The sequence below is a fragment of the Micropterus dolomieu genome, linkage group LG05 (genome assembly GCF_021292245.1).
Source record: "Micropterus dolomieu isolate WLL.071019.BEF.003 ecotype Adirondacks linkage group LG05, ASM2129224v1, whole genome shotgun sequence".
In the NCBI taxonomy this organism is placed as follows: domain Eukaryota; kingdom Metazoa; phylum Chordata; class Actinopteri; order Centrarchiformes; family Centrarchidae; genus Micropterus; species Micropterus dolomieu.
Window position 1 is genome coordinate 18,825,777 of NC_060154.1, and position 25,177 is coordinate 18,850,953.

The 25,177-nt window shown below is 40.5% G+C and overlaps 2 protein-coding genes across 6 annotated transcripts; one reads left to right on the top strand and one right to left on the bottom strand.

Moving 5' to 3' along the window:
• The first annotated feature begins 222 nt into the window (after positions 1–222).
• LOC123970978 (40S ribosomal protein S27-like) lies at positions 223–1,952 on the top strand. The gene is made up of 4 exons (XM_046049438.1): positions 223–372; positions 943–1,051; positions 1,147–1,257; positions 1,442–1,952. Exons 1-4 carry the CDS (start codon positions 367–369, stop codon positions 1,468–1,470), a joined length of 255 nt encoding a protein of 84 aa, XP_045905394.1. The 5' UTR covers positions 223–366; the 3' UTR covers positions 1,471–1,952.
• Positions 1,820–24,884, bottom strand: tpm4a (tropomyosin 4a). 5 transcript variants are annotated; one of them, XM_046049431.1, is made up of 9 exons: positions 24,551–24,880; positions 22,456–22,581; positions 7,150–7,283; positions 6,810–6,927; positions 6,567–6,637; positions 6,396–6,471; positions 5,203–5,265; positions 4,769–4,838; positions 1,820–3,139 (listed from the first exon to the last, which is right to left on the bottom strand). In XM_046049431.1, the coding sequence occupies exons 1-9, from the start codon at positions 24,662–24,664 to the stop codon at positions 3,057–3,059; spliced, it is 855 nt and encodes a 284-aa protein (XP_045905387.1). In that variant the 5' UTR covers positions 24,665–24,880; the 3' UTR covers positions 1,820–3,056. The 5 variants fall into 5 exon arrangements, with proteins under 5 accessions (XP_045905387.1, XP_045905389.1, XP_045905388.1 ...); XM_046049433.1 differs by lacking the exons at positions 22,456–22,581; positions 24,551–24,880 and adding exons at positions 17,514–17,676; positions 17,802–18,065; XM_046049434.1 differs by lacking the exon at positions 1,820–3,139 and adding an exon at positions 3,146–4,012 and having other exon boundaries at positions 24,551–24,884.
• Between the last annotated feature and the right edge of the window lie 293 nt (positions 24,885–25,177).

Below are 25,177 nucleotides of genomic sequence, written 5' to 3' on the forward strand. Positions count from 1 at the left end.
ATTACACCACTAAAAATATCATAACATATTAAGAGCCTAGGAAAAAAATATGTTTATGTATTAATGGTATGTTTTTCTATGGCCAGGCCTCTCATAACGTTACTTGTGGAACAGCTGTAATTAGTTATAGCGGGTACATTTAGCTAACTAGTTATCTATACATAGTTGTTAACGACTAATAATTTTTGTACTCAACATGGACTAGTTCAGCCAGTAGTATTTGTCGTGCCTCCCCTAAAGCGAAAGACCACGCCTGCTGGGTCTCAAACTACAGTTGATTCTGTAGAGAGGCGCACTTGAACTTCAGCATCGCACTTTCTACTTCGTATTTGCATTTGACGAAAAACCTGACCGAATAGAGAAAAAATGTCTGTAAGTGAATTTTTTTATTGCAATATTATATATTTTTGTGGTTAGAAATTTTAGAACTCGTAAAACAAACAGTTGTAAGTGTTTGTTATTCAAGATTCAAGGTACATTTATGCGGCATATTTCAACAAGATTGTAAAATGAGAAGCAGTTTGTAGTTCCCTTTATGCTACAAAGCAAACGTTATATAGGCCTACATAAATTATAAAATTGATAAATAATAATTGATGACCTCAACGTTATGTGGAAACAGGATAAGATAGATTTATTTATCAGTCAATATGTGGGGTGCACGCATAGACTGTATATAAAGGGTGCACGCTGTTTATATGCCTAGATGTGTTAATAAATCATTATCTGTGTTCAGTATACAAGTATAGCTGTCAGGAGCGATGCCTGGGCTTGCCTGGACATGTCTTTGTAGCTCTAACTAGCAATTCATTCATCAGACTGTAGGGGGCATTAGAGTATTACAGAAACATTATGCCATTCAATGAACGCCTGAAATAAAATATAGTAATTGAATTCCTTAAAAACACAAATGTTATAATCATGTTCTGATCTCGGTTGCAGCTGGCTAAGGATCTGATGCACCCCAATTTTGCAGAGGAGAGGACCAGACACAAGAAGAAGAGGCTGGTGCAGAGTCCCAACTCCTACTTTATGGATGTAAAATGCATGGGTAAGGACTCCAAAACACATCTTATTTCCCTCACTGATGTATTTTTCGATTATGTCATTTAAAGTGGTATATTGTCATTTTATCTTTAAATGCAGGCTGCTACAGGATCACCACCATCTTCAGCCATGCCCAGACTGTGGTACCTTGTGCAGGCTGCTCTTTAGTCCTCTGCCAACCACGAGGTGGCAAATGCAGACTAACTGAAGGTGAGAAAACTGTCACAAAACTTGGTATTTTAACTGAGGTTTCAGTTATTTCTCCCTGTTGGAAAACTGGTTGGATGTATTGAATAGTCATTTAAGCCAGAAGATTCCAGCTTGATCTTTCTTACTGTTTTGTCTGTGGTTATACTGTATGTGGTATTGAAATGTTTGATTTATGTCCATCTAGGCTGTGCCTTCAGAAAAAAATATTCCTGAGCAGAAATCTTCCAAAACACCCATGACAGGCAGCAGAATGGACCATGGATAAATTAGTCCAAGCCTCACACTCCTTGATTTTAAACGTGGCAAATCCTAGTGGAGAAATCATCTGTATCTTGATAATGTGGAGTGAAATTTAAATCCCCCTGTGGGGTTTCTTTGGACATGAGCAGGAGAGGAGCTATGCAAGCTCAAGATAAACGTAAATCCTATACATGCAGACATTGTAATGTGCTCTGAATGAATGGTATGTATAGCAGATTGATATGGCAAAGCATATAGTTTGGACTTCTATTGACCAAGTCAGACATGTTTGGTAATCATGAAAAAGTCCAGTGAGACATGATTTTTGTAAAACATTTATTAGGTTGACATAGAAGGGGGTTGGTGAATGAAATATTTTAAAATGTGAGGCGCTTTTCATGGCATGAGAGGAAACCAAGATGACCATCACAAACAAAAATAAAACATTTAAAGAATTTATTGTCTGTGTTATGTGTTCTTTGGTCTTGAGAGTTCCCCTGGCAAAAAGTGGTATAAATGAAACAAAACCAAAAAAAAGAAAATCAATACAATTTCTCACAGACCTAACATTATTCTACTATATACAATAAGTATCCATGGTTGATAAAAATTGACTGAGCTTCCTGTGGTTTGGGGTTTAGCTCGCTCATGCAATACAATATATTGTAAATCTAGTAAATATTGGCAACATTATGGCGTATCGTTGGAAATGATGTAGAATGTCTCAATGGTCAGGTCAAGCTTAGGAAAAGGAAGTACAACTTAGAAATCCATGTCAATGCTGGATACTGTAGATGCACAGCTGTCAGGTTCTGCACAGATTCCCACACCAAAAGGAGTAGAAAAACTTGCACAAAAACATTGTGTGCCTTTTCAACAAGTAGGCCTCAGGATAACCGGGAATTGGCAGAAGCCTAGAGTGACTGAGCAACATGTACCCTGACCTGTTTGCTTATCAATGAAACTTTTCCATAAGCTGACCTGTCCATTTGACCATCATGCTGTTTAAACATAAACAGCTGTAAGAGGATACTGTTAAGACAGGCACACATAAGTCGAATGTGTGTTAACGTGTATCCTCTTAAGGTGGTACAGCATAATGAGAAGACTTCACATCACCACATTAGAGCCACACTAATGTAGACTGAGCGATGCCCAATGCCATCTGTAGGCGTGTACTAAAATAATCAGACAGAGGCTTAATGTATGTGCTCATGTTATGTGTAAATGAGCCAGTTTAGTCAGTGGTTCAGTGAGCAAATCTGAGGTTTCTTTGGGTGTATTAATTGCCAGTTCTTTCTAAATAAGTGGTCAAATATCATTTCGGGGGAAATTTATGCAATCACAGCTGGAGATAAAAAAGGAGTGATGAACTTCCCACCTTAAAAAAGAAACAAAGTTGTGCCTTAGAAAAAAAAAACATCAAGGGACAAGCATTAAATTAATCCCCCTTCACACAGGGGAATAAAGATTTAACAGCTCGAAATGTGGAATGGAGTCGAACATTTGAAGGAATGTTACATGATGATCTCGTCCTCTCCAGCTTCCTCTCCGTGTATTTATAAGCTGTTCAGTTCCTGCAGGGTCTGGTCCAGGACTTTGTGCATGCCCAGATTCTCCTCTTTGGCATGTGATAGTTTCTCTGGAGAGAATAAGAAAAGTGATGTGGTAAAGCCTCAACCATCAGCAAATAATACTGCTCAGGTCATGCCAATTTATTCTCCTTTATAGGTTTGTCAAACAGCATCCCTTGCAAAACAGCACAGAGCACTGTTTTACTGAACAGATGTTTTGCATATAACTATTTTGCTTAAGTTGTGCCACATGCAAAAAAATCCACCACACTGCTGTGCCTTTCATGCATGAAATGCTCTTTCTCTGTCTGAAGACTGTTAGTAGATTATAGTATGGGCTTTATAGAGGACTTTATAGTAGATGCTACCTACCTATGTGAATATATAATATCAAAAACCATAAATAGGAAGTTAGATTTACAACCAAAAGAGTGTTTTAAAGGGTCGAAGGGGAGTTGCAAACTGCATTAATTCACACCAAAACCAAAGTAAATCTCTCACCTTGTCTCACATATGCTTGCTGATAATTAGACGTACATTAACAATCAATTTCACAAGAGCAAACTGTTGGTTACCTAATTATTTCCAAAAACACAAGAGTGCATGGCAATGTACACTGTAGCGAAGGTTATGCATCAAATCTTTTACTACTATATATAGCTTGTTTGAAAAATCAAGAACAGACACAACATCTGTAAAGTAGGAAAGAAAACGATTTTTAATTCATTATTTTCTGCATAGTAAGATGGGCGGAAGGCACAAATGATGCACAGAGAGAAGATGAAGAGTCCGAAAATTCAAAACACAAGACAGAAAAAGCGGAGCAAGAGGCAGAAAAAGACAGACATGTCAGAGCATCTACAGAGATGTCATGTCATTGAGGGCATGGTCCAGCTCCTCACTAATGGCCTTGTACTTCAGCTTCTGAGCGTACAATTCGTCTGGAGGCCAGAGGTCGACAGGAAGTGCAGGCAGGTGTCAAGGACAGCAGCGACACAAACAAGCCAAAAGCAGGATAAGAATGAGATACAGATGGAGGCAAAGAGCAGAGGGAAGAAGGAGAAGACAAAAAAAAATAATAGGTCAGCCTTTTTAAAGATGCAGAAATGCTTGGAAGAAAGAATGATGCACATCTAATTATGCTTAAAACTCTTAAGCTGGGTGAGCTTTTAGCTTTTTAGCTTGTTCTGAATCTCTCAAAGTGGCACCAATAACTATATAAATTCAGCTGCCTGTGGTTCAACAACCAAATAATGCTGACCTAAAAACATATGAGCACATTCTGTCCTCTTGGCAGCATGGCTGACATGGAGTAGTTGTCCTTCAGAAAAAAAGTGTCTTTCCTTAGCTTAGTTAAGGAGTTTCCATAAATTTGCTGTTTTCCAAAGAAATTATTTCAAGTATGTCAAACTAAATGTAATTGTGCATGTGTGCATTATGATGGATTAAGATTAGAGTTAGCGCCTGACCTACAGGAAACTCCACTAAACTATCTGCGTGTGGTTCATCAACACGTTTCCTAATTTACTGAAACTGAACACAAACCCTAGGTCGAGAAGACTGGTTGTCTCATTTAAAGACAGTCAAGCTACTGACTGACTGAATTGCCGTTGCATTTATGTTGCGTTCCAAAAACTATATATTTTGGTGTAAATCCACAACATTACGATTATATGTGAGTGATACTGATCTCATACCTTCCAGGTCATCAATGGACTTTTCCAGTTTGGCCACTGTCCTCTCTGCAAACTCTGCACGGGTTTCAGCCTGACAAAAACACAGACACAGTATAAGTTACAAGGTAAGAAACAAGCTACAAGCTACTATTTAAGGGATGTATACAGTAGAGGAAGTTAGAACATCAAGGATAAAATGGGGACATGCAACAAAGGTCCCTGGCCGGATTTAACCCAGAGACACTGCGTTTACCACGTTTGTGTTGTACACTACTAACCAACTGTGTCACCTGTCCGGGGTGGGTTTTTTTAAGTATCACATTGCCGATTTGTTTTACTCTAAAAAAATTCTATCAAGTAAATCATCAAACAGTACATGCTGATGTAATCAGAGGGAGCTCTGTTTTGGCAGAGTCATCCCTTCTGCTGTGGGATCACTAGAATCAGGATCTCACCTCCTTCAGTTTGTCGGTCAGAACTTTGATCTCCTCCTCGTACTTGTCTTCCTTTTCTGAGTACTGTTGACAGACACAGAGACAAATAACATTACCTAACCAGTGGCAGAAACACAAACACATGCTCACACATGCTTTGACTTACAAATGCACACAAAGTGAACATACACACACAGACACACACTCTTATCATCCAAGGATTACAATTTATCCAACAGCTATTGCACCACTCCCTCTGAGGAGTCAGGGTAGGTAGTGGCACAAAAGAGGTGAGGCGTTGGCCTGGCCTGACTGAACAAAGCAAAGGCATGTGTTGCTAAAGGAGAGTGGTCATGTGGTAAGCCTGGCATGCCGTCATACAGCTTGTCTGTGCCTGGGGAGGAATGTAATATGGCAAACAGGAAGAATGTACTGCAGGTCTCTACTAGCTGCTGGTTCACATATAGTGAAACACAGTTACGCGGCCATTATCACAAAAAACAGCCTCTGTGGCTAATTTGCCATGTGGTGGATAAACAGCTACATATCAAAAGGAGTTCAGGTCTTGCACTCTTGATACGTCCAGGTCTTCATCTAAACACCCTGAGGGGGAAATAAATGGTTGCGTTGTAAGTAGCGCCTGATGATACACAATTACAATGGAGGTAGTATGAAACAATACTTTGGTGATGTGGTATCCCTCCCTATACACTCAAATTACTGTCCACTGAGCCATCACAGCAGCCCAAATGATAGGATACAGGGAAGTGGAGATGAGTATGTGCTGGGTGCTAGACCTGGTACATAGAATATTATGTTGTATATATTTAAGTATTTGTGAAAGAGAAGGAAAGCAACTTCATAAACCATTGCTCAGCTTTGTCATAATATTAGCCAATATGGTTAGAAAATTACGTATTATAACTGATGCATTTTGAACAGATGCGTCGTCAAGAATGAGTATCCTTACTTTGTAAACAAGTGGTTTTTACCATCAGTTTATGGTTAGCCTTACACATAAGCCTGACATAGTGCTTATCTTGAACATTACTGGATAAGAAAAGAAGGTTTTCTACAGGCTATGTGGAAAAACATATCTGGCACACCAGGAGGCCAAAAAAAAGAAGTATTACTTATAAATGTGTAAATGTATTTCAGTTGCATGGTACAGTTATTACGGTGCACATCACTGAGTTGCAACATGACACGCTCACCTTCTCAGACTGGGCTTCTAAGGACTTCAGGTTGTTGGTCACATTTTTCAGCTCCTCCTCCAGATCACTGGCTTTGCTGTGGAGAGAGACCGACATATACACTCAGTTTCAATAGAAGAGCAACAGGTGAGGGCATGTACGTCTCTGTGGTTGTGTTTTCACTGGTTTTACCATTCTGAGACCTCGGCCCTCTCCTCAGCTCTCTCCAGCTCTCCCTCCAGGATCACCAGCTTACGAGCCACCTGGGACGAAAAACCTTAAATCTTTAGAGGGGGGTTTGGACTTGAAGCACAATAGTATCCGAAAGACAAGAGTAGGTTGGATTAAAGACTAAAAATGGCTAAACAGCAGAGTGCATCCCAATTTAAGCATGTCGGTCTTGCTCCAAACCAGCTCCTGCTGTCAAAGTCTCACCTCCTCGTATTTACGGTCAGCCTCCTCTGCGATGTGTTTAGCCTCTTTCAGCTGCATCTCCTGAATCTCCATCTTCTCCTCGTCCTTCATCGCTCGGTTCTCGATGACCTTCATCCCTCTGATTGGACAACACACAGTGTGTTAGGAGGACAGACAACAATGATTACAGACACGCATACAAATAGGCTTTTAAATGATGTTGTGAAAGTTAGGTGTTGTAATGGAATAGGCGAAACATGTTCTCACACACTGGCAATTGTTGGCATGAATGCACATGAAAAAAAGATTCTAATCGAAAGACTATCAAGGTTGCATCTTGTTGAATGTGATTTAAACTGACCTCTCGCTCTCATCGGCGGCCTTCTCAGCCTCTTCCAGTTTCTGCAATGCCGTGGTCAACCTCTCCTGGGCTCGGTCCAACTCCTCCTCCACCAGCTGGATCCTACGGTTCAGACCTGCTACATCACCCTCCGCCTGACAAGGAGAAAAACAGGGGAAAGAGAAATTCATTCATTCAAATCTAAATTGTCCACGCTGGTCTCCCCTCCCCCATCTTCCACACCATAAAACAGAAAGAGAAGGAAAAGGGCAGTGGGGGGGGGGGAGACAAGCCCACAGCTTGACAAAAAAATATCAACAGAAACAGGGACAGCTGGAAAAAAAATTTTAAAGCAAAGTGTACATCACATTGAAAATGGAATGAAAGAAAAATAAAACAGGGATCAAACTTTCGTTTCTAGACTCAGATGTGTTGTCCTGTCTCCCATTTTTCTCTGACCACAGCCACTACGTGGAGGCTTAAAGGTAAAATGTGACAACTCTCCACCTGTTGAATTCATACTCTAAGTGGCAGCATATCACATATCAGGTGATAACTGCTGCTAACTGCCATTAGCTAGTTAGCTTAGTTAGCTGAGCAACTAACTGAGAGGTCTTATGAGCTGACCGGGTCCGGAAGCAACCTCCCTGTTAACCGAACACAGCCTCCGAGACCGACAGAGGCCAGTTTGACGACAAGGAATACATTATCGGGGTGATTTACAGCGGCTCCAGCCAGGACTCTGACTCAGGGGACGACGAAGACACTGCGGTTTTAGTGAGCTTTATTTTGTGTCTGTCGAGTTTGAATGAAGTGTGTACTGTTTTATTTTTCTTTTTGATAATGAAAATTGACTTTTGTGCATTATTTTGTTTAGTTTCTCGACTCCTCAAAATTATACAGGACATCTCCTATCCTTGGTATCTTGGTATAAGTTTCTTCAGCACCGAGGTGTCTGCCATTTTTAAACCTAACCACTTCTGTTTTATGAACGGTTTGTAAAGTGATAATATATTTTAATAATACTGAATGATAACTTGTGTGTTGTGGGTGACACTTTGTGTTTTTCTATAAACGAAAGAAACCGTGCATCTTCTTTTGAAAGCTGTTACCAGTGGATCAAGGCAGCCATGTTGGGGAAGAGGCAGCTACATAAACATCCGGCACAATGCCTCTAAAGGACTCTTATTCTGAAAATACATCTGATGAATGATTTTAAATACAATCACTTGAATATAACCGTGGTGCCATGACTACACAGAGATATTTTGCTTTATCACTCAGTACTGTGTCTATATTCTGTACATTCATACTAAGACATTAAAATTGAATCCACATAAAGAAGTCTGTCTGCAAGTGTATTAAAATACATTCAGTTCTATCTGTATAACCAGTTAGTGAGATACTGTAATCTCTTCTTCATGCTCTCTGGGGCAGCTCATGTTCCACAAATCAATAGGTGAGTCTTGCTGATGAATAATAAGTGAAACAGAGATTGGAGGTCCTTGGAGGATCTCACATAGGAGCAGGGCCTACCTGTAATAAACAGTCCCTGATGAAACACAACTACTAGGGTGCGATGGTGCAATGGATAAGCCTATGTTTTTGGTGCGAGAGACCCAGGTTCAATCCCCAACTGTGAACCATCCACCATTGTGTCCCTGAGCAAGACACTTAACCCCAGTTGCTCCAGAGGCGTGCGACCTCTGACATGTATAGCAATTGTAAGTCGCTTAGGATAAAAGTGTCAGATATATGACACTATTTAGTATATGTACTAAATGCTGAGTCTGCCTGGAAAGTGTAATACTTTTTAATATCTAAAGATCGTGGGACTTTAGATTTGAATGAAACGTTTACAAAAATTAAATTTCTGGTGACTGTGAATACAGAATTGAGCCAAGCAGGGAGGACAAATGGGCTTCTTCTCATCTGCCCTTGATAAACAAAGGCAGAGAGGAAAAAGAAAGCAAACAGACAACTATACAGGCATTTCCTCTCTGTTGGCCAGAGAGTTTATCCAACCACGACCTCCTAGGGAGATGCTTTCTAACTGAACACCCACCCAACTCAGTTTTTATACTAAAGTTACAACAAAGAGATTATCTACTGTTGAAATGTAAGTTTACAACCAGGCAGCTCAAACAGCACTACATAACTGTACTTTTGAAGTGTTACAACCCTGAACTATTCATTCAGACCCAGTGCACCCACACAGGTTTACTCGCTGTTCCTAAAACGAAGCAACTGGGGATTTCTAAGACAAGCAGAAAATCATTGCTCAGTTGCAGGGTAGCGGGTCAGTGACTCATTAGCTAGTCATTCAGTCCAGAAGTCACTTTGCTAGTCAGATCAACAGTCAAAGTGTCTGCAATTCAGTTTACAGGCGAGTCATTGTTATCTCACATTTGGTGAGATAAAGTCATTAAGAGAGCAAAAAGAGACAGGATTGGCAATGAGAAGGTAAGGTAACACTGCAGAGAGAAGAAGAGAGGGCTCAGTGGAAAAGATATATTAAGTCTGTTTGTGCTGAGAATAAATAGACCGCCATCCAGTCTATTCTTCCATTTAGTCATAGACTCAATATTTCAGGAAATGAAAGCATGGTTTCCTGCTTGCTGGCAGCTGGCACAGGCCCCTTTTCTAATTTTTAAGATTTTCTCCCTCTCGTCTCCATGTCATCTTAGACTGCTGACTAGCCAGTCAGTCTTTCCAACTCTCTTTTTCTCTCTCTCTCCCTCCCTTGGTTCTTTTTTGTCCTCTCCCAGGTCCTGCCCTACTGCACCCAGAGCTGCCAGGGGAGGCCGCTCATATGAGACAGGAAATGTCTGCCGAACTAGCATTGACATGTCTTAAAACAGCCAGCACTTGACAGAGGAAAACCTAACCCAACACAGAATGAATGAAAAGTCATAAATTGGTCGAACATCTTGAAATCTCATCAGCGATGTCCTTTACACAGGTCTGCATCTGTCAACACTACATCTGGCTGGTGAGAAATGTTACATAGAATTTAACTGGAGCCTGAAATAACAGATATCGTTACTTCCTTGGTCCTGTGTGAAGCAATGTGCTGTGAAGAATACCGTCTGCACACAAACAAACATGCTATTCATGAGCTTCAGTTCAGCTACACTGGCACATCAGACGCTGTAATGCACTTCCAGACACACACACACAGGGTGAATATTGCAAAAATGCAACTGTCACTCTCATTCTGTCAATCTCTGCCTCTCTCAAACAAACATAATTACCAGCTAACAACCGGCTAGTTCCCTGCCCAGTAAAATGTTTGTTGTCAAGCGACACGCATACACAAAAGCCAAAGTCTTAGCCAATACCACTATGGTGGTAGTTTATCTACACTCACAATTGAATGTGTGCAACCTGATGTCTTATCTGTCATCAGACAGGGGAGGGGGGAATCCCCTTACAGACAGAGACAGCCTTGTGTCAAGTAAAAAAAAGTATATATGCGTACAGCACATCTTCTCATGCATCTAATTTACTCAGCCATGACCAGAGAAGAGACAGGCTTTTCCTGTAAATCCTGAAGGTACTGTTGGAATATATAATGTTAAATACTTTCCCTTCTGAAGCTTTAGAAAATCATTTGACAAATGCCTGAAGCACAGCTTTTGAGCTTTGTTTCACAAAAATAACTGAAATGTTATGGTAAAGGTCACAAGAACTGAGAACTACCAAGTCAAACAACAAACCTTTACTATAAGAATAGATAGTAACATCATTTCACAAATCAGGATCTTGAAAAAATTGGCAGGAAGTTAGCTGCCCAACATCCTTTCATTTCCTCCCTTTGATTGTTCTTTCTTTAAGAGCTGGTATTTTCTCTGCCTCTGGCCATGCCCCTTCCTTTAGCACCCACTTTGCATTCTTAGGCTGCCAGGGACGCACACCGCCTTATATGGTAAAACAAACTATGGAGAATGTCTGTGGTGGAGTATCAGGAAGATTGTGGCAGCAAGCACAGACACACACACACACACACGCACACACATACATTTATTTAAAAGCTACTGTACGACAAGTAGTTGCTGTGTTATCAAGCTAGTTTAATATGTAAGCCCAGTGCTTTCTAAGAGGTGAGTGGTATTTCAATAACTTCTCCTCTGGACCAGTTGATGCCTTGCTAAAGGACGTTCAGCCATAATGGCTGTAAAAGATTTTTAAATAGCCAGAGAGTTAGAAGAGAATATTGATACCACTCTCACGTCTATATGGTAAATATGAAGGTACAGTCAGTAGCCAGGTAGCTTAGCTTAACACAAAGACTGGAAACAGGGAAACAGCTAGCCTGGCTCTGGCCAAAGGTAACAAAGGTGCTGTCTTACCAGCACCTATAAAGCTCACTAATTAACACATTATATCTTCTTTGTCGAATCCATACCAAAAAAACAACTATAAAAAATATCACTTTGTGGTATCAAAGGGGGTAACAGCACATGGTGTCATTTTTATCTCATGTTAGCTGTTAGCTCAAGGCTAGCTGTTTGCAGTCTTTATGCTAAGCTCACCAGCTGCTGTTGGTTGCTTTACATGTACAGGCACAACAGTGGTATCAATCTTTCTCAGCATGAAAGCTATAAGCGTATTTCACAAAATGTCAAATTATTCTTTTCACTGCTGCCTGGCTATTCCCAGCAGCATCAATAAGTGACACAAACCACAATAAGTTGGAATACAGGACTCTAATAACACCTCAGTTAGTGGTTGACTACATATTTTCAATGGCCTCTACTTAGTAAACAGTCACCAGCCTGACTTGAAGATACAGCACAGCTCTACTGGGAGTGACTTAAGAAATACCTGAGTGTATTACATGTATTAGAGACAGGCTCAAGGACAAAGAAAAGAGGGATCTAATTATTGGCTGATTCCAGGGCAGTGGGCTAATGAGCTGCACAATGCTGTTGGGTTTCAGGGGATGTTATTCCTGACACTGCTGCTCGCTCCTCTCAATGTGAATGTGTGTCTGCAAGTGTGTAATCTTTTCCCATAAAGATCTGGCATGCAAAGACCGCTGCATACAGTATAAGCCAGCCTGTCATAGAGGTGTGATATGTAAAGAAATGTAATTAAATTTCCAGACAAGCATCACAACGAGCTCTCTCTGTGTTAAAGGTAATTTGTTCTCATTTTTCTACAGTATATACAGTATGTGTTAGGACTTTCACACAGCTCTTGAGCTGGTTTGAGTCTTTCATTCAGGCTCTCGCATAATATTAAGTGTCTAACCATTCAGATAGTTGTCCTCCTTGGTTATGTTGGAATTTACATAAATGTTGATGACATTTTTGGAAAACAGCTTAGGTCTTTAACTGTGTGGTCTCTGAACAAATAGAGGGCAGGAGATTTAACTACCAACAATCCTACGAACAGTTTACCCTAGCAATAAAACTGTTCATACTGTTCTTTCAGGCTAAATTACAGTAATACCATTTCCACTCTGCAGTACTAGCACTGACATGCTAACCGATGCGGAGATCCTGCTTTGACAAAACCATCAAAACAAGCCTCTCTCTAAACCTTGCATGCACACACAAAGAGAAAAACAGCTCAATGTGCTGTATATGAAATGATTCAAACACTGCATACTGCACTACATAAAATACATAATTTCCACTCTCTAAATAGTACTTAATGACATTATAGCAAATGTATCTTTGCTAGCACCGACTGTATAAATATATTCTACTCCTTTCTTGGACTAGAACCCACAACCTTGGCCTACATAATCAGTTAAGCCACAAGCCGCTAACATGGGAGTGTTCCCCAGAATGCCAATACTGCCAAAACGTATCAACATGTGGCAGTTATATTTGGAAAGTTGAGCTATTCCCAGGTAGAACGTCCAAAGAAAACAGTGAAACCAGGAAGTAATTCTTTCCACAGAATCTGCTGGACTGCTAGAGGGCCCGGTAGAAAACCTTCAAACCCACTGACCACACCAAGCTGCCAACAGATGATGCCTCTAGTTCATGTTGACAAACTGATGAGCTGAGGGAAGTTGTGGTTAAGAGAAGCATTATTCCGAAATGACTTCCAGCAATTAGTTTTCAATATGAGCTTCAAGTGGTGTAAAATGAGCACAGTTGTAGAAAACAACTTCAGTGTGTATATGAAATCCGATGTATATACATAGAGACAGACAGGTAGCCTTGAACTAACTTCAGGTGACCTGATGTCATAATTTAATCTTTTTAAGTATTAAACTTTCACCAAAGTTGTGCACCACTGGCTAGATTAACACTTATAGAAAACTCCAGACACACACACACACACACACACACACACACACACACACACACACACACACTAATCTTCCTGTTGATCAGGGCTGGAGTTCAGGGACAGGAAGTGTTGGGAGTAGAAGCACAGGAAGTGCTGGACCAGAGTCAGACAACATCCTGGGAGAGACAGCTGGGCTGGGGTTGGGGGGGTGCCGCTTTCCTACACTGACACCTCAATGAAGGCTTGAGTCCCACTTCCCTTTTTATTCTCTTTTCATATATATGGATCAGTATGCCACAAACTGTATTTCTGCATGCTTTTTGGTAAAACACCAGTCATCACCATGGCAACCGTATGTTGTGACAACATGATTGTGCTTACTTTAACTTCAAAAAAGGAAATAAAAAATGGAAACTTAAACTTTTAATTCTATGCTTTTCTATTCTATGTCTTTTATTGTCACTTCTGGTTGTTTTGTAATAACCAAGTCATTAGTTAGTCTACTAAATATCAAAAATAATGAAATACATCCATCACAGAAGCAAACTGGTATCATAAATTTGCATTCATATTATAAAAAGCAACTAATCTGGTTCATCTGTGGTTGCTTACACAGCTGTCAGAAACTTAAATAGTACAAATCATCACATCTTTGGTCTGACTCAACTCTGAACCTTCAACCAGCAAACAACCAACTGCTGTGAACACTCTGAAAAATGAACAGCTCATTGAGAATAACGGCCATACATAAAACACATCTAAGCAGGTCAAATGAGCGATCAAGACAGTCCCGTCTTTGTAATCTGACAGAGCCTTAAAGCATTATTGAGCCGTTGAGTAACGTCTCCAGAGGCATCAGACCGCAGAAGAAATAACTCGAGGTAATTGTTTTCATTTTTTTAGTGAGAGATGTGGCCGAGTGTTTTGTCTGATGCCTCCACATTTTCAAACAATGATTCATTACCCTAACATACTCAGCAAGGTTCCTGTTTTGATCATCCCATTATCCGATGAAAGAGTTTTTGTGTCATGGAACAACTCCAGGTTGCCCTAATTATTCACATCTGGGACCACACCAACCCCACCACACAAATGCACCTCTCTGTTTGACTTTGAATGCACACGAGGTGAGATGTGTGACAGCTGAAACTGCTTTTACACATTAAGGCTGACAAGTATTCAAAAATGCAACATGTCCACTCTGGAGATAAAGTACAATTTCCACACCCTTATTTAGCATTTAAATTTTATTTAAGTTGTTTACATATGCTATAAAGCAGATATAAGGTCTATAAGGTTTAAGTGTTTATTGATCTATTTGTCAACACATTCATCTCTGAAGCATCCATACCTGTGTGCTGCTATATAAACAGATAATGAAAGACAATATAATATTAGAGACCATCTTGCGATGGGATCACACCAGCCGCATGGCATGAGAGAAGACACAGGCGAACTGTGCCGGATTTATTCAATATGCCTAACAGGGTCAACTTTTAACATGTTAGTTTTGATATAAATATGTGTTTAGCTGAAATATTTCCTGGTTTGATACAAGGAATGTACAACACTGAATGCATCATTATTGGCAAGAGCTAAATGATCAGCTGTTTGGCAAGGACTTGAATACAGAATATCTAACAAGTATTATTTTTCTTTATGTGCCTGGATCTTGCCATCTTCGCATAGCTAATTCCATGACTTAAAGCGAATGTGGGCCAGGAGCGTGAAAACAGCCCCTTCCCTACTTCCAACCCCCCCTACTTCAAGAGCCCTTGCTTGGACCACACCCATCTTTGAACTCAGCCTTCATTTTGATCTCAACATCTGCACCTGAACGGTTTCGTGACTGCATTTTGCACAGTTGTGACACTATCGCGTTGACAAAATCTGTCCACAAACAGACAGACATAAACACCCCGCAAAGTACTCAGGTGCCTCCAGGACCACATTTTCCTCATGACACACACACACACACACACACACACACACACACACACACACACACACACGGTGAAAATAATACCAGTCATGCTGTTGTGATTGTTAATAACACATTTGTAACTAAATATAGCCTGTCTTTGCAGGAGAAATTATTCTTAAATACTGAGAATACTGTGTAAAACTTGTCCCTATGTCCTGCTTACAACTACATTAAAATGTGTTATATCCATTTGTTATATGTTATATAATGCTAAGAAATGATAAATTGGGGAGTACAGTTTGTCATTCAGTATTTATAAAATACACATTTAAATTAAGTTAATGTTTGACTACAAACTACTTTTGGCTCTTAAGCATTTACTGTACTCATGACTGTCCACCTCCATGTGACAGTAAATAGAAATTAATAGGAGGTAAGTGTCTTACTATAAGATAAAAAAATGAATAGGTACCAGGAACAAAACAAACATTTATAGGGCATTACATGAACGAAGAACAGAAGGTGTACACCAAAAAATCACAACATTGCAAACATACTTAATGTTGAAGACAAAGGTACTTTATACGTCCCAGTCATATAGAGACAATCAGACAAATATGACCTCAAGCGTATAGACCATTAACTACTCACTGATGTCAGTATACACGTTCATATCAGAACAATTACCACAAGCTGAGTAAACGCCCAACTGTCAAATTAAAAAGGTGCCCTGTTACCTAATAGGCAGTCTGTAACAAAGGGGTAAGTCCTACAGCAGGCCAGCTCCTTTCATCATCTCAGCTCCCATATCTTTACAGCCACACCTTTTCCACCCACTCTCCTTGAATCTTTCTACTTGTCCTGTCATTAACCAGACCCTAAGCAAAGGATATGCCATAAAGCAGCATGTGAAACAAGTCAAGACTGTTACCTAACTGTGCTGCATTTTTTTCACTCAAATCTCTACCTGTTCTGTGTGAAGCTACAACACTCGGATGTGACCAGAGTTAAGAGATGGGCAGGTGACAGAGCTGGTGCGGCTCAAACAGATGAGTCACTTTTAACACATCCATGCGTCTTGTTTGAGAAACTACACACTTGTGTAACTTCAACAATGACTTGTGCTTATTACAGCATACATTGTGCAACTGCTGATGGTACTGTACACTGAAATGTAAACACATAAAAAGGACTGCAACTAATGAGTATTTTCATTCATTTCATTATGATCACATATATCACAACATATTAAAGTTTGGTCTAAAGAATGTCAGAAAATAGCAACAAATGCCCATCGCAAGTTCTCTGAGCCCAAAGTGACATCTCAAAATGCATTGTTTAGAGTCCAAAACCCAAAGATATTCTGTTCAGTATCATGGAAGAAAATCAGTAACCAGACTGAATAAGAATAAGAAAACCAGAATATATTCACATTTGGGAAGCTGGAACCAGTGAAATTGTCATTCTGACTTCAAAACGAATGATCAAAATAGTTGCTGATTCATGTCCTGTTGATCGACTCATCGATTAAGTGAGTAATAGATCCAGCTCTAGCTGAAAATGGCACATTTTTCAGCCTAATCCTTTGACAATAATAACAGAGCAGGCATACTTTTAAGTCTTTGCCCTTTATTTTCCTGTCATCCGTGGAGGCAGGGCGGGATGGTGGTAAGGCATTCAACCAGACAGCTGCTGTTGGCACGCATCCACCCTGCTGAAGTGTCACTGAGCAGGAATGTGAGTGTGAAAAGTGAAACTGTCACCCCCTTAATCTAAATGTTGGCAGCTCTAAAGACACCTAATTAATAAGTAGCGACAATTAAAATATCATTCATTAAGTATTAACTTGATTTGTATTAATCAGAAGTAATCTGGTCAGTCTAAATACATTTGCACAGTACTACGTGGTCTACATTATTCACAGTAGTTTCACAGCGGCCTGTAAGTCAGACAACACTGAGCATGCGCGCAGACCTGCAGGAATCCAAACTTTTTTCAATGACCAACGCCTTGCATTGTGGCAACCATCGCGCCCGCGAATGAATCAATGACGTGAACTATTTAGACTTTACAGAGCCTGGGAGGTGAATATGAAGAAGTTAAGATCATTTCAACTGTCTGGCAGATGATAGCAGAGCGGAGCAGTAAAAGAAGAGGGGTTGTAAGAGAGAGAAAAGACGTAAGAATAGAGGGGATTTGGTTGTCTCACTTTCTCTCGGAGCTCCCGTTCACTGTCCAGCTCTCTCTGTAGGACCTGAGCCCGGTCCTCTGCCTCGTCGGCCTGCTGCTGCAAGCAATGAATCTTTCTCTTCACAGCCTCCAGAGAGTTTAAACCTGCCATTGCTGACTTGTTACTTAAGTTAAGACTAGGCCTACACGTGTAAAAAAAAAAAGCACACAGTTAAGACTATTTCTGGGTTGTGCAATAAAAAACGAAGACTAGGCTACTGCTTGTTTGGTCTATTCAGAAAATATTATTATAATAAGAAAAAAATACTTTGATCGTTGATTCAAAAAGACAACAAAAAAAATCGACGAAGGTCCAAAGTCTTTGGAATGTAAAGGAGTCGTTCAAGTGCAGCAAAAGTTATATAACCAGGAAGTAACAGCGTCCAGGTGTTCTACAAGAGTTTCTTCTGGTCCGTGGGAATGATAAGTACATGAGCAGTATAGAAAGTTGTCCTCGGGAATGTAGCAGTTTTGGTCCGGACACTTTGAGTTTGAGGAGGAGGATTAGACAAAGCTGCGCGGAGAGGAGAGCCGTGAGCGCCAGACTTTGCCGGAGGAGGAGAGAGATGATTGGGAGGATGAGGTCAGAGAGGGCGGGGCGTGTGTCATATAGAGCTGTGTGTGTGTGTGTGTGTGTGTGTGTGTGATTCGTGTTTTTATGTCCCGGTGGGGGCTTTGTTTAGGAGTTCAGGTTACAATTGGGTTAGGGGAAGGGTTGAGGTTTGGCATGTAGTTGCGATGGTTAAAGTTAGGGTAAGGGGCTAGGGAATGCATTGTGTCAGTGAGATGTACCCCACAGGTATAGGGGAACTATTATGTGTGTGTGTGTGTGTGTGTGTGTGTGTAAGAGCTGATCCCTGTGACTGATGTGATCACTGGAGACTTTCAGAAAAATGAAAGCCAGAATGAATTACTTTCAGTTATTGTAAAGGTGCTGCGCCCATAGTTTAGTTGTCACACACAAACTTGATTTGGCAATGAAATTTCCCTTTTCAGACTTAAGTTTAAAGTTTAAAGTTTCCATTCTGCATTTGGATGTTGAAACAACTTCCAACATTTCATTAAAGCTATATCAGTGGCCCCAATACTGCATCACCCATGAGATGACCAATCCACATTAAATACCGTTTTGTTGACAATGTCATCATAAAATTGAGTGTTTCCTCTTAACAGTTACATTCATTCAGTCATGCAGATGGCTGACCTTACATAAAAAATACCCTGAATTAGTGTATCAGAATAAAAAGATAATTACTTCGATGCATCTCTACCTGAGGGGTCACAATATATGATCTTTCAAATCTTTTTTCTTGGAACACACTGGAGAGCACATACTCAAACAGCCATTCAGATAAAACAATCTATCTCACTTCTTGGTTAAACGGCTCACAGATACACACATCCTGGGAAAAAGGGGTTGCAATTTAGCATCACTTGCATAGCCATAAAGGGTCACAAGCACAAAAATATTTCAAAATAAAATTCTGTGTTTTCGGACAACACATAATGTTTGTCTGTGCAGCATGCTTTCATAAGGAAGGAGTTTACCAGCTGCACAAACTGTTAAAACATTATTTCATTGATCAAAATCTTGTGTGTTATTGATATTTCGTGGGACATAAGAATGCACATTTTAGTGGTACTTTAGCGGTTCTTGTTTTTCAGGCCACTGTCAGCACGGTATGTCAGTGATATTTCTGGTGATTTATTTTTAAGTGAACCAGAGGTTAAAACATATCTTTAACATTTTATAATAAATGCATGGGTGATATATAAATTCATATACAACAAAGTCATCCTCAGAAGATGGTATTACTTCCAGGGAAAGATGACCTTCACAATTTACATTGTTTAATTATCCTGCTATTTATGGACCTCTTACCTCTCGGGAACAAGAGCATCATATATGCATCCACCTGTCTCTGCCCATAGATGAGATTCATTGTGTGGGTGTAAATCAGATTTATGGTGTGTCTTTCATGTTTCTCTGCTAGCCCTCCCTGTGTTTACCCTCTCAATTTCCTATTCACATGCAAGCAAATACACAGGCAAGTAGACTTGCACATCCCATTTTGCTTCAGTTCACATTTGGCTCCAATTCAGTCCTGCTGATCACCGCAAAGATACGAAAATCTCATCTGTTGATTGAGCCGCTCTGTCTGATTTGCCCCTTGCACCGGAAAAGCTAGAAGCATTGATTTCATTAGACACAGGAGTGTGGGGCTTTCTGTTTGCCTTAGCTGCATTCCTGACATACCAGAGCCCCCCCTGTCTGCTCTGCTTTCTCTGCCCCGCCGCCCCCACACTCAAGCTTTACCCTAAAACAGTAACTGTTGCTGCAGTGAATGAAGTTATCAGTACCTGCATTATGGTGCCACCCTCTTTGACTCTCACCACCTTTAGCTTGCTGCATCTTTTATGCTAATATTGTGAACACTCCTAAAGGCAGACTCTCTGTCTGCTTGCTTGAGCTGACAGTGAGCTGTGATGACCTAAATATCAGCTCTGCTAGTTGCTGGTGCAGGGGACTATTTTTTTTATGAAACACAACTGCTTGCCTGTTGGGGTCTTTGGCTCACTGTTCTGTTTTCCCAGCCCCCTCCAGGTTTCCAATCTGGCCGTGCTTTCTGTGTGAATTCAGATGTGTAATGACTTGACTGGTGCATCTAATAAGTGACATGTGGAGGGGAATTCATGAAAGTGGAAAAGGAGCTTTACTTTCTGGAAGGGTTGCTGTCAGTGTGTAGCACTAAACTGTAAATATGTTAAGGTAAATGTCTATTTTTAACAAAACTTTGCATTGCTGGAGTGGAAGCTACACCTAGTCAGGCTCAAACCACAAATTCAGCTACTTTTTTCCAGGGGCCCTGATGACCCACTTTACATGTGAGGTTTCTCAGAACTGTCCTCGGAGTTTATTTAATCACTGCGTGAGGATAATCCAGCATGTCACTGCCTCAGTCTCCACATCTGTATGTCAGACACTTCCCTTCTCTTTGTGTGTAGTACAACACTGCATTTCCCTGGGATATCCTCCACAAGGCTCAAACAATGCCACATCTTGGTTGAAGCTGAGAGGGTTTTTGTTGTCATGCGCGGTTTGCTCAGTAATCTTATTGGAATGACTTACTGGGTTCTTATCTGTTGTTATTAGTGTGGCATTTCACCGCTAAACTGGTAGGATCAGTATATTTTAACCTTATCTTGGACATAATTGATACCCAAATAAGGACTTTGTAGAGATTTGAGCTCCTCCTTTATTCTCTCTCTCCTCTTCTCTCCCACACACACACACACGCCTGTGCACTAAAATTCTGGAGGAACCACCACTGACAGATATACAACAAACCTGTGGTTTGTGGTGTTACCAACAATCTAAAATATGATTTTTTTTCCGATAGCAGCTGATTAGCCAGAGGTCACCTGACCTTTCTAATGTTCCGCAACATTTACTGAATATTATATTATATAACTGGAATTAGGAATCCATTAAAAGGATAGTAAGTGAATTTAATCCACTACACCTTTTGTTAAATTCACTGAATATTTCCTCACAGTTTGCTAGCTCTCCGTATTGTGTGTGCTCTGATAATAAAATCCGTTTTCCTACACAGCTCTTGATCTGTAAATGGAGACAAAGAAAGTGGTGTGTACCTTGCCCACACCATTGTTCCAACCAATCAGCAACAGGTGTTAGTGCTCGAGCACAGGAGTGATGGGGGAAGGGGGAGAGAGAGTTCTATACACCGGCACATTTGAACATGCATACTCTGTAAATAAGGAGAGATGGTAGGGAAATAGTCAAATAGGAAAAGGACTGAAGAGTATAAACAGACAAGACAGTTATATGACACGGCCATGGTGAAGGCCAAAACTGGAGATTTGAAATTTTGGGCGGGTCAGAGCTTCTGAGGGAGCCCTGAAGGGAGGGGTGTATTTGTTTGGCAGTTGAGTTCAAATATCAACAATCCTTCTGCAGATATCAGTTACTCTCGCTTTAATGTGTAAGTTGCATTTTTTATGTTGGGTACTTTAATGTTTAACAATGCATCATCATTTACAAGCTGATGACAGGCTTTGCATAAAAAAAATCTTAATTTACAATGTAACCAGTAGCTATAACTTTCAGATAAAATGTAGTGGGGTAAAAAGTATGAAGTGGCATAAAATGTGCACTTAAACACTTAAGTAAAAGGCAAGCATGTCAGTTGTACTAATAAAGTACAATATTTGAGAAAACGTAGATGCCAACACACCAAAATCTATATGAGATGTGTGAAAGTGTGTCCATGTTGATAATCACATGACATAGCCTATAACAGGGAAAAGCAAAACTACACTTTCATATTTTGTCACACTGTTGTCATTATTAAATCATTTATGTCATTGAATTATCAGTGTAGTTAACAGGGATGGTGATGAACAGCAGTTAAGTTTGTCTGTTAACCTTTGTTGCAATTGTTTGTTGTTTTGGAGGACTTGAGTAAATGTGTGTGTGTGTGTGTGTGTGTGTGTGTGTGTGTGTGTGTGTGTGTGTGTGTGTGTGTGTTTGGGTGAGGGGCTTACAGTTTATCTGTGTGTTCATCTTTCAGGAGCGGCTGCACAATAATGTAACAGTCTCTGCGGTCTCTGAAGTGTTCCAAACCCTTCAGCGTGAATCAAAGTGAATCCACTGGGCTCTAGTTTTCAGTCGTGCTATGGTAATGTGAGTGTGTGTCAAAGTCGGATTGGAGTCGTAATTAAGAGCAGAAGCCTCTTTTCAATATTCAAACTCATACTAAGGATTAAATATGAAACAGTGCTGCATAATTATTATTGTGTAGTTAAGGCAGTTTAATTTAATATTTTCAGACAAGTGAAAGATGATCCAGACTCCCCCGTGTCTGTGTATGTACATTATGAGTGTGTGACCCTTCACTCACGTCTGCAGCTTTCTTCTCAGACAGTTCCAGTTTCTCCTGAGCGTCTTTCAGGCCCTCAGAGAATTTGTCCAGTTCGTCCTCCGTCTGCTTCATCTTCTTCTGGAGGTCCACCAGCTCTTCTTCCAGCTACAACACAAGAGACTGTTAGTTTACCCAACCCGTTTCCCCACTTTGGCATGATTTTCTGTGCACTGCTGCTCCACTGTTGACCTGAGGGAGGTGAAATCTTCTATTTCAGTCTATTCTGTGCTATTCAGTTCTGTTCTATTCTATTCTTTTTACCTGCACTGTTTTGACAGTTTTAAGTCACATTTCCTGAGCATTTGTAAACATGCTGAGACACTCCTCTCTGTTAAAAATCCTCTTGAATAACAAATCTCACTCACAGGTTAAATGAATACAAAAATGTAATGAACACCAGATTAGTTTTATCTTCAAAACTTTCAGCAACTTTCAAAAAAACCTGTGAATATGTCTAAATGATTATTTATAAATAATATATGTTAGTGTGTTTGTATTGCGCTTAAATAATTATTCAGTCTGATGGGACGTCGTTAATGCTAAGGTGTTTGAATTTAGACTAGCGATAAAGCAGCAGTGGCTGATTTGGGAGTCTAATTGTGTTTATGATGTTTGGGAACATTTAAATGGTAATGGTTTACTATCAGTCTCTCATGACATGAACCCTGGTGTGCAGAGCTCGGTCCTCTTTGCTTCTTTCTCTCTCTCTGTCTCTCTCTCCCACTCTTTCTCTTTTTCACTCTCTCTCTCTTGCTCTCACACACATACACACAGGATTAAGTGTTCACCCTACTCAGTGTTCCCCTTTGAGCCCATGAAGTGCTTCTGATAGTCCTACTGAATTCCACACTATCATTCTGTCCTGGTGTCTAAAAATACAGCTGTTATCAGTGAGAACACACAGACGCCTGAGACCATGGGCCTAGTGTGTGTGTGTGTGTGTGTGTGTGTGTGTGTTTAATACTTGTGTGGCCACATATATCCATTTGCATTCTTATTGTGTGTGTGTGTGTGTGTGTGTGTGTTTAATACTTGTGTGGCCACATATATCCATTTGCATTCTTATTGTGTGTGTTTGTGTGTGTGTGTGTGTGTGTTTTCTCTCCTGTTTTGGATACACTGGTCAAATAGGCTTTTTGACAGATAGTTGCTCTATTAACTCCTGGAGGGAGTGATGTCACCACCACCAAAGACCAAATCCTGATCCCGGGTGGTCTCATCAACAGAAGTGGTCAAAACAACCCATGAGGGCATTTGTTGATTTCTCATAGAGCTAATACGCCTTAATACTGACCTATTGTCATTACGGTCATCCACTACCAATTTCTTTCAGTATTTGTTGTTTGTGGTGTTTAGGTGGCATCAGATGTTTATTCCCCTATAGCATCAACTGCGATGATCAAAAGTTGGTGTTTACATTGGCTGGATTTGTTCTTACTATTAGCTGGAAGTGAAGTAATTACATGACTATTTAACAGAAAACGGAGACTATATAGTTTTGCTTATCCTGAGAGCGTTGCCCTAGCGAGCAACGGTGGGTGCTTCACATACTGTCAAACATTTACCATACAGTCTCTGAGCGATGGCCAACATAAAACATTAAAACAATAAAACACAAATATTTTCTAGATATGCTAACGGAAAAGTAAAACAGTAAATTGTCTATGAGGAATGCAGTGTTACTAAATGTCAAATGTGTTTACGGAATGTTTCCTTAAAGATATGTCTGGTATGTATAAATGTTGTGATTAGCTTAAAGCTAGATAAAGAGAAAAGCCTTATAGGGAAACCTTCATTATATCTTATGCTGGATTGGATTCCTTTCAACTTGTGTTAACCTATGTTTTATAGGTTTTGTCTCCAAATTGCCAAATAATACCTCTTCCAGACACAAAATTGTTCCTTTGCTTTTTTTATCTTGTTAGTTTGCCAGTTATCTTAATCCATAACTTAACAATGTTTCTATTAAATTTGCCGTTTTCACAGCTGATCAAAAACAGCACCCCTGACTTTATTTTCTTTCTCATCACTGCTGACACATCCATGTCTTTCTGTGCTCCTCTTCCATTCCCACCTGCTTGCATTTGTCCTCTGCTGCCTTCTTGTCTGTCTCTGCCTGCTCGGCCCGGTCGATGGCGTTCTCCTTGTCCAGTTTCAGCATCTGCATCTTCTTCTTGATGGCCTCCATGGTGGCTGCTTGGTTGGATTTCCCTCTCTGAGATGTGAAAATGCAGCTTCAAAAGCACAAGTCTGTGTCTCCCGTTGTGTTGAGATGTAGGAGACTCGGTCTTGCGTACAGTACCGGAGAGAGCTGGAGTCCGACAAGGCTGCAGAGAAATAGAGAAAGAGAGAGAGACAGAAAGGAGGAGAAAGTAGGAAGGAGACAGAAAGAGCTGTGAACAGAGATGCAGAGTTGAGCCCTATATGGGTAGTTATTTAAACTGCAACAGAACCTGCCTCCCGTCTCTGATCACCCCCTCCTTCTCCTCCTATGTTGTCACCCCTCCCTCCTTCTATCCATCCTTTCTCTCCATCCTCTCCCTCTCCATCCATTGTTCCATCACTCACCACTCTGCGTCCACTCCATCCTGACTCCCTGACTATCACTCTTTCAGACACCCTATCAAACCAACCATCCAAGGTCTTTCTAAGGAATGGTCTGGCCTCTCCACTCCACTCACTCTTCAGTCGTGGCTGAGCT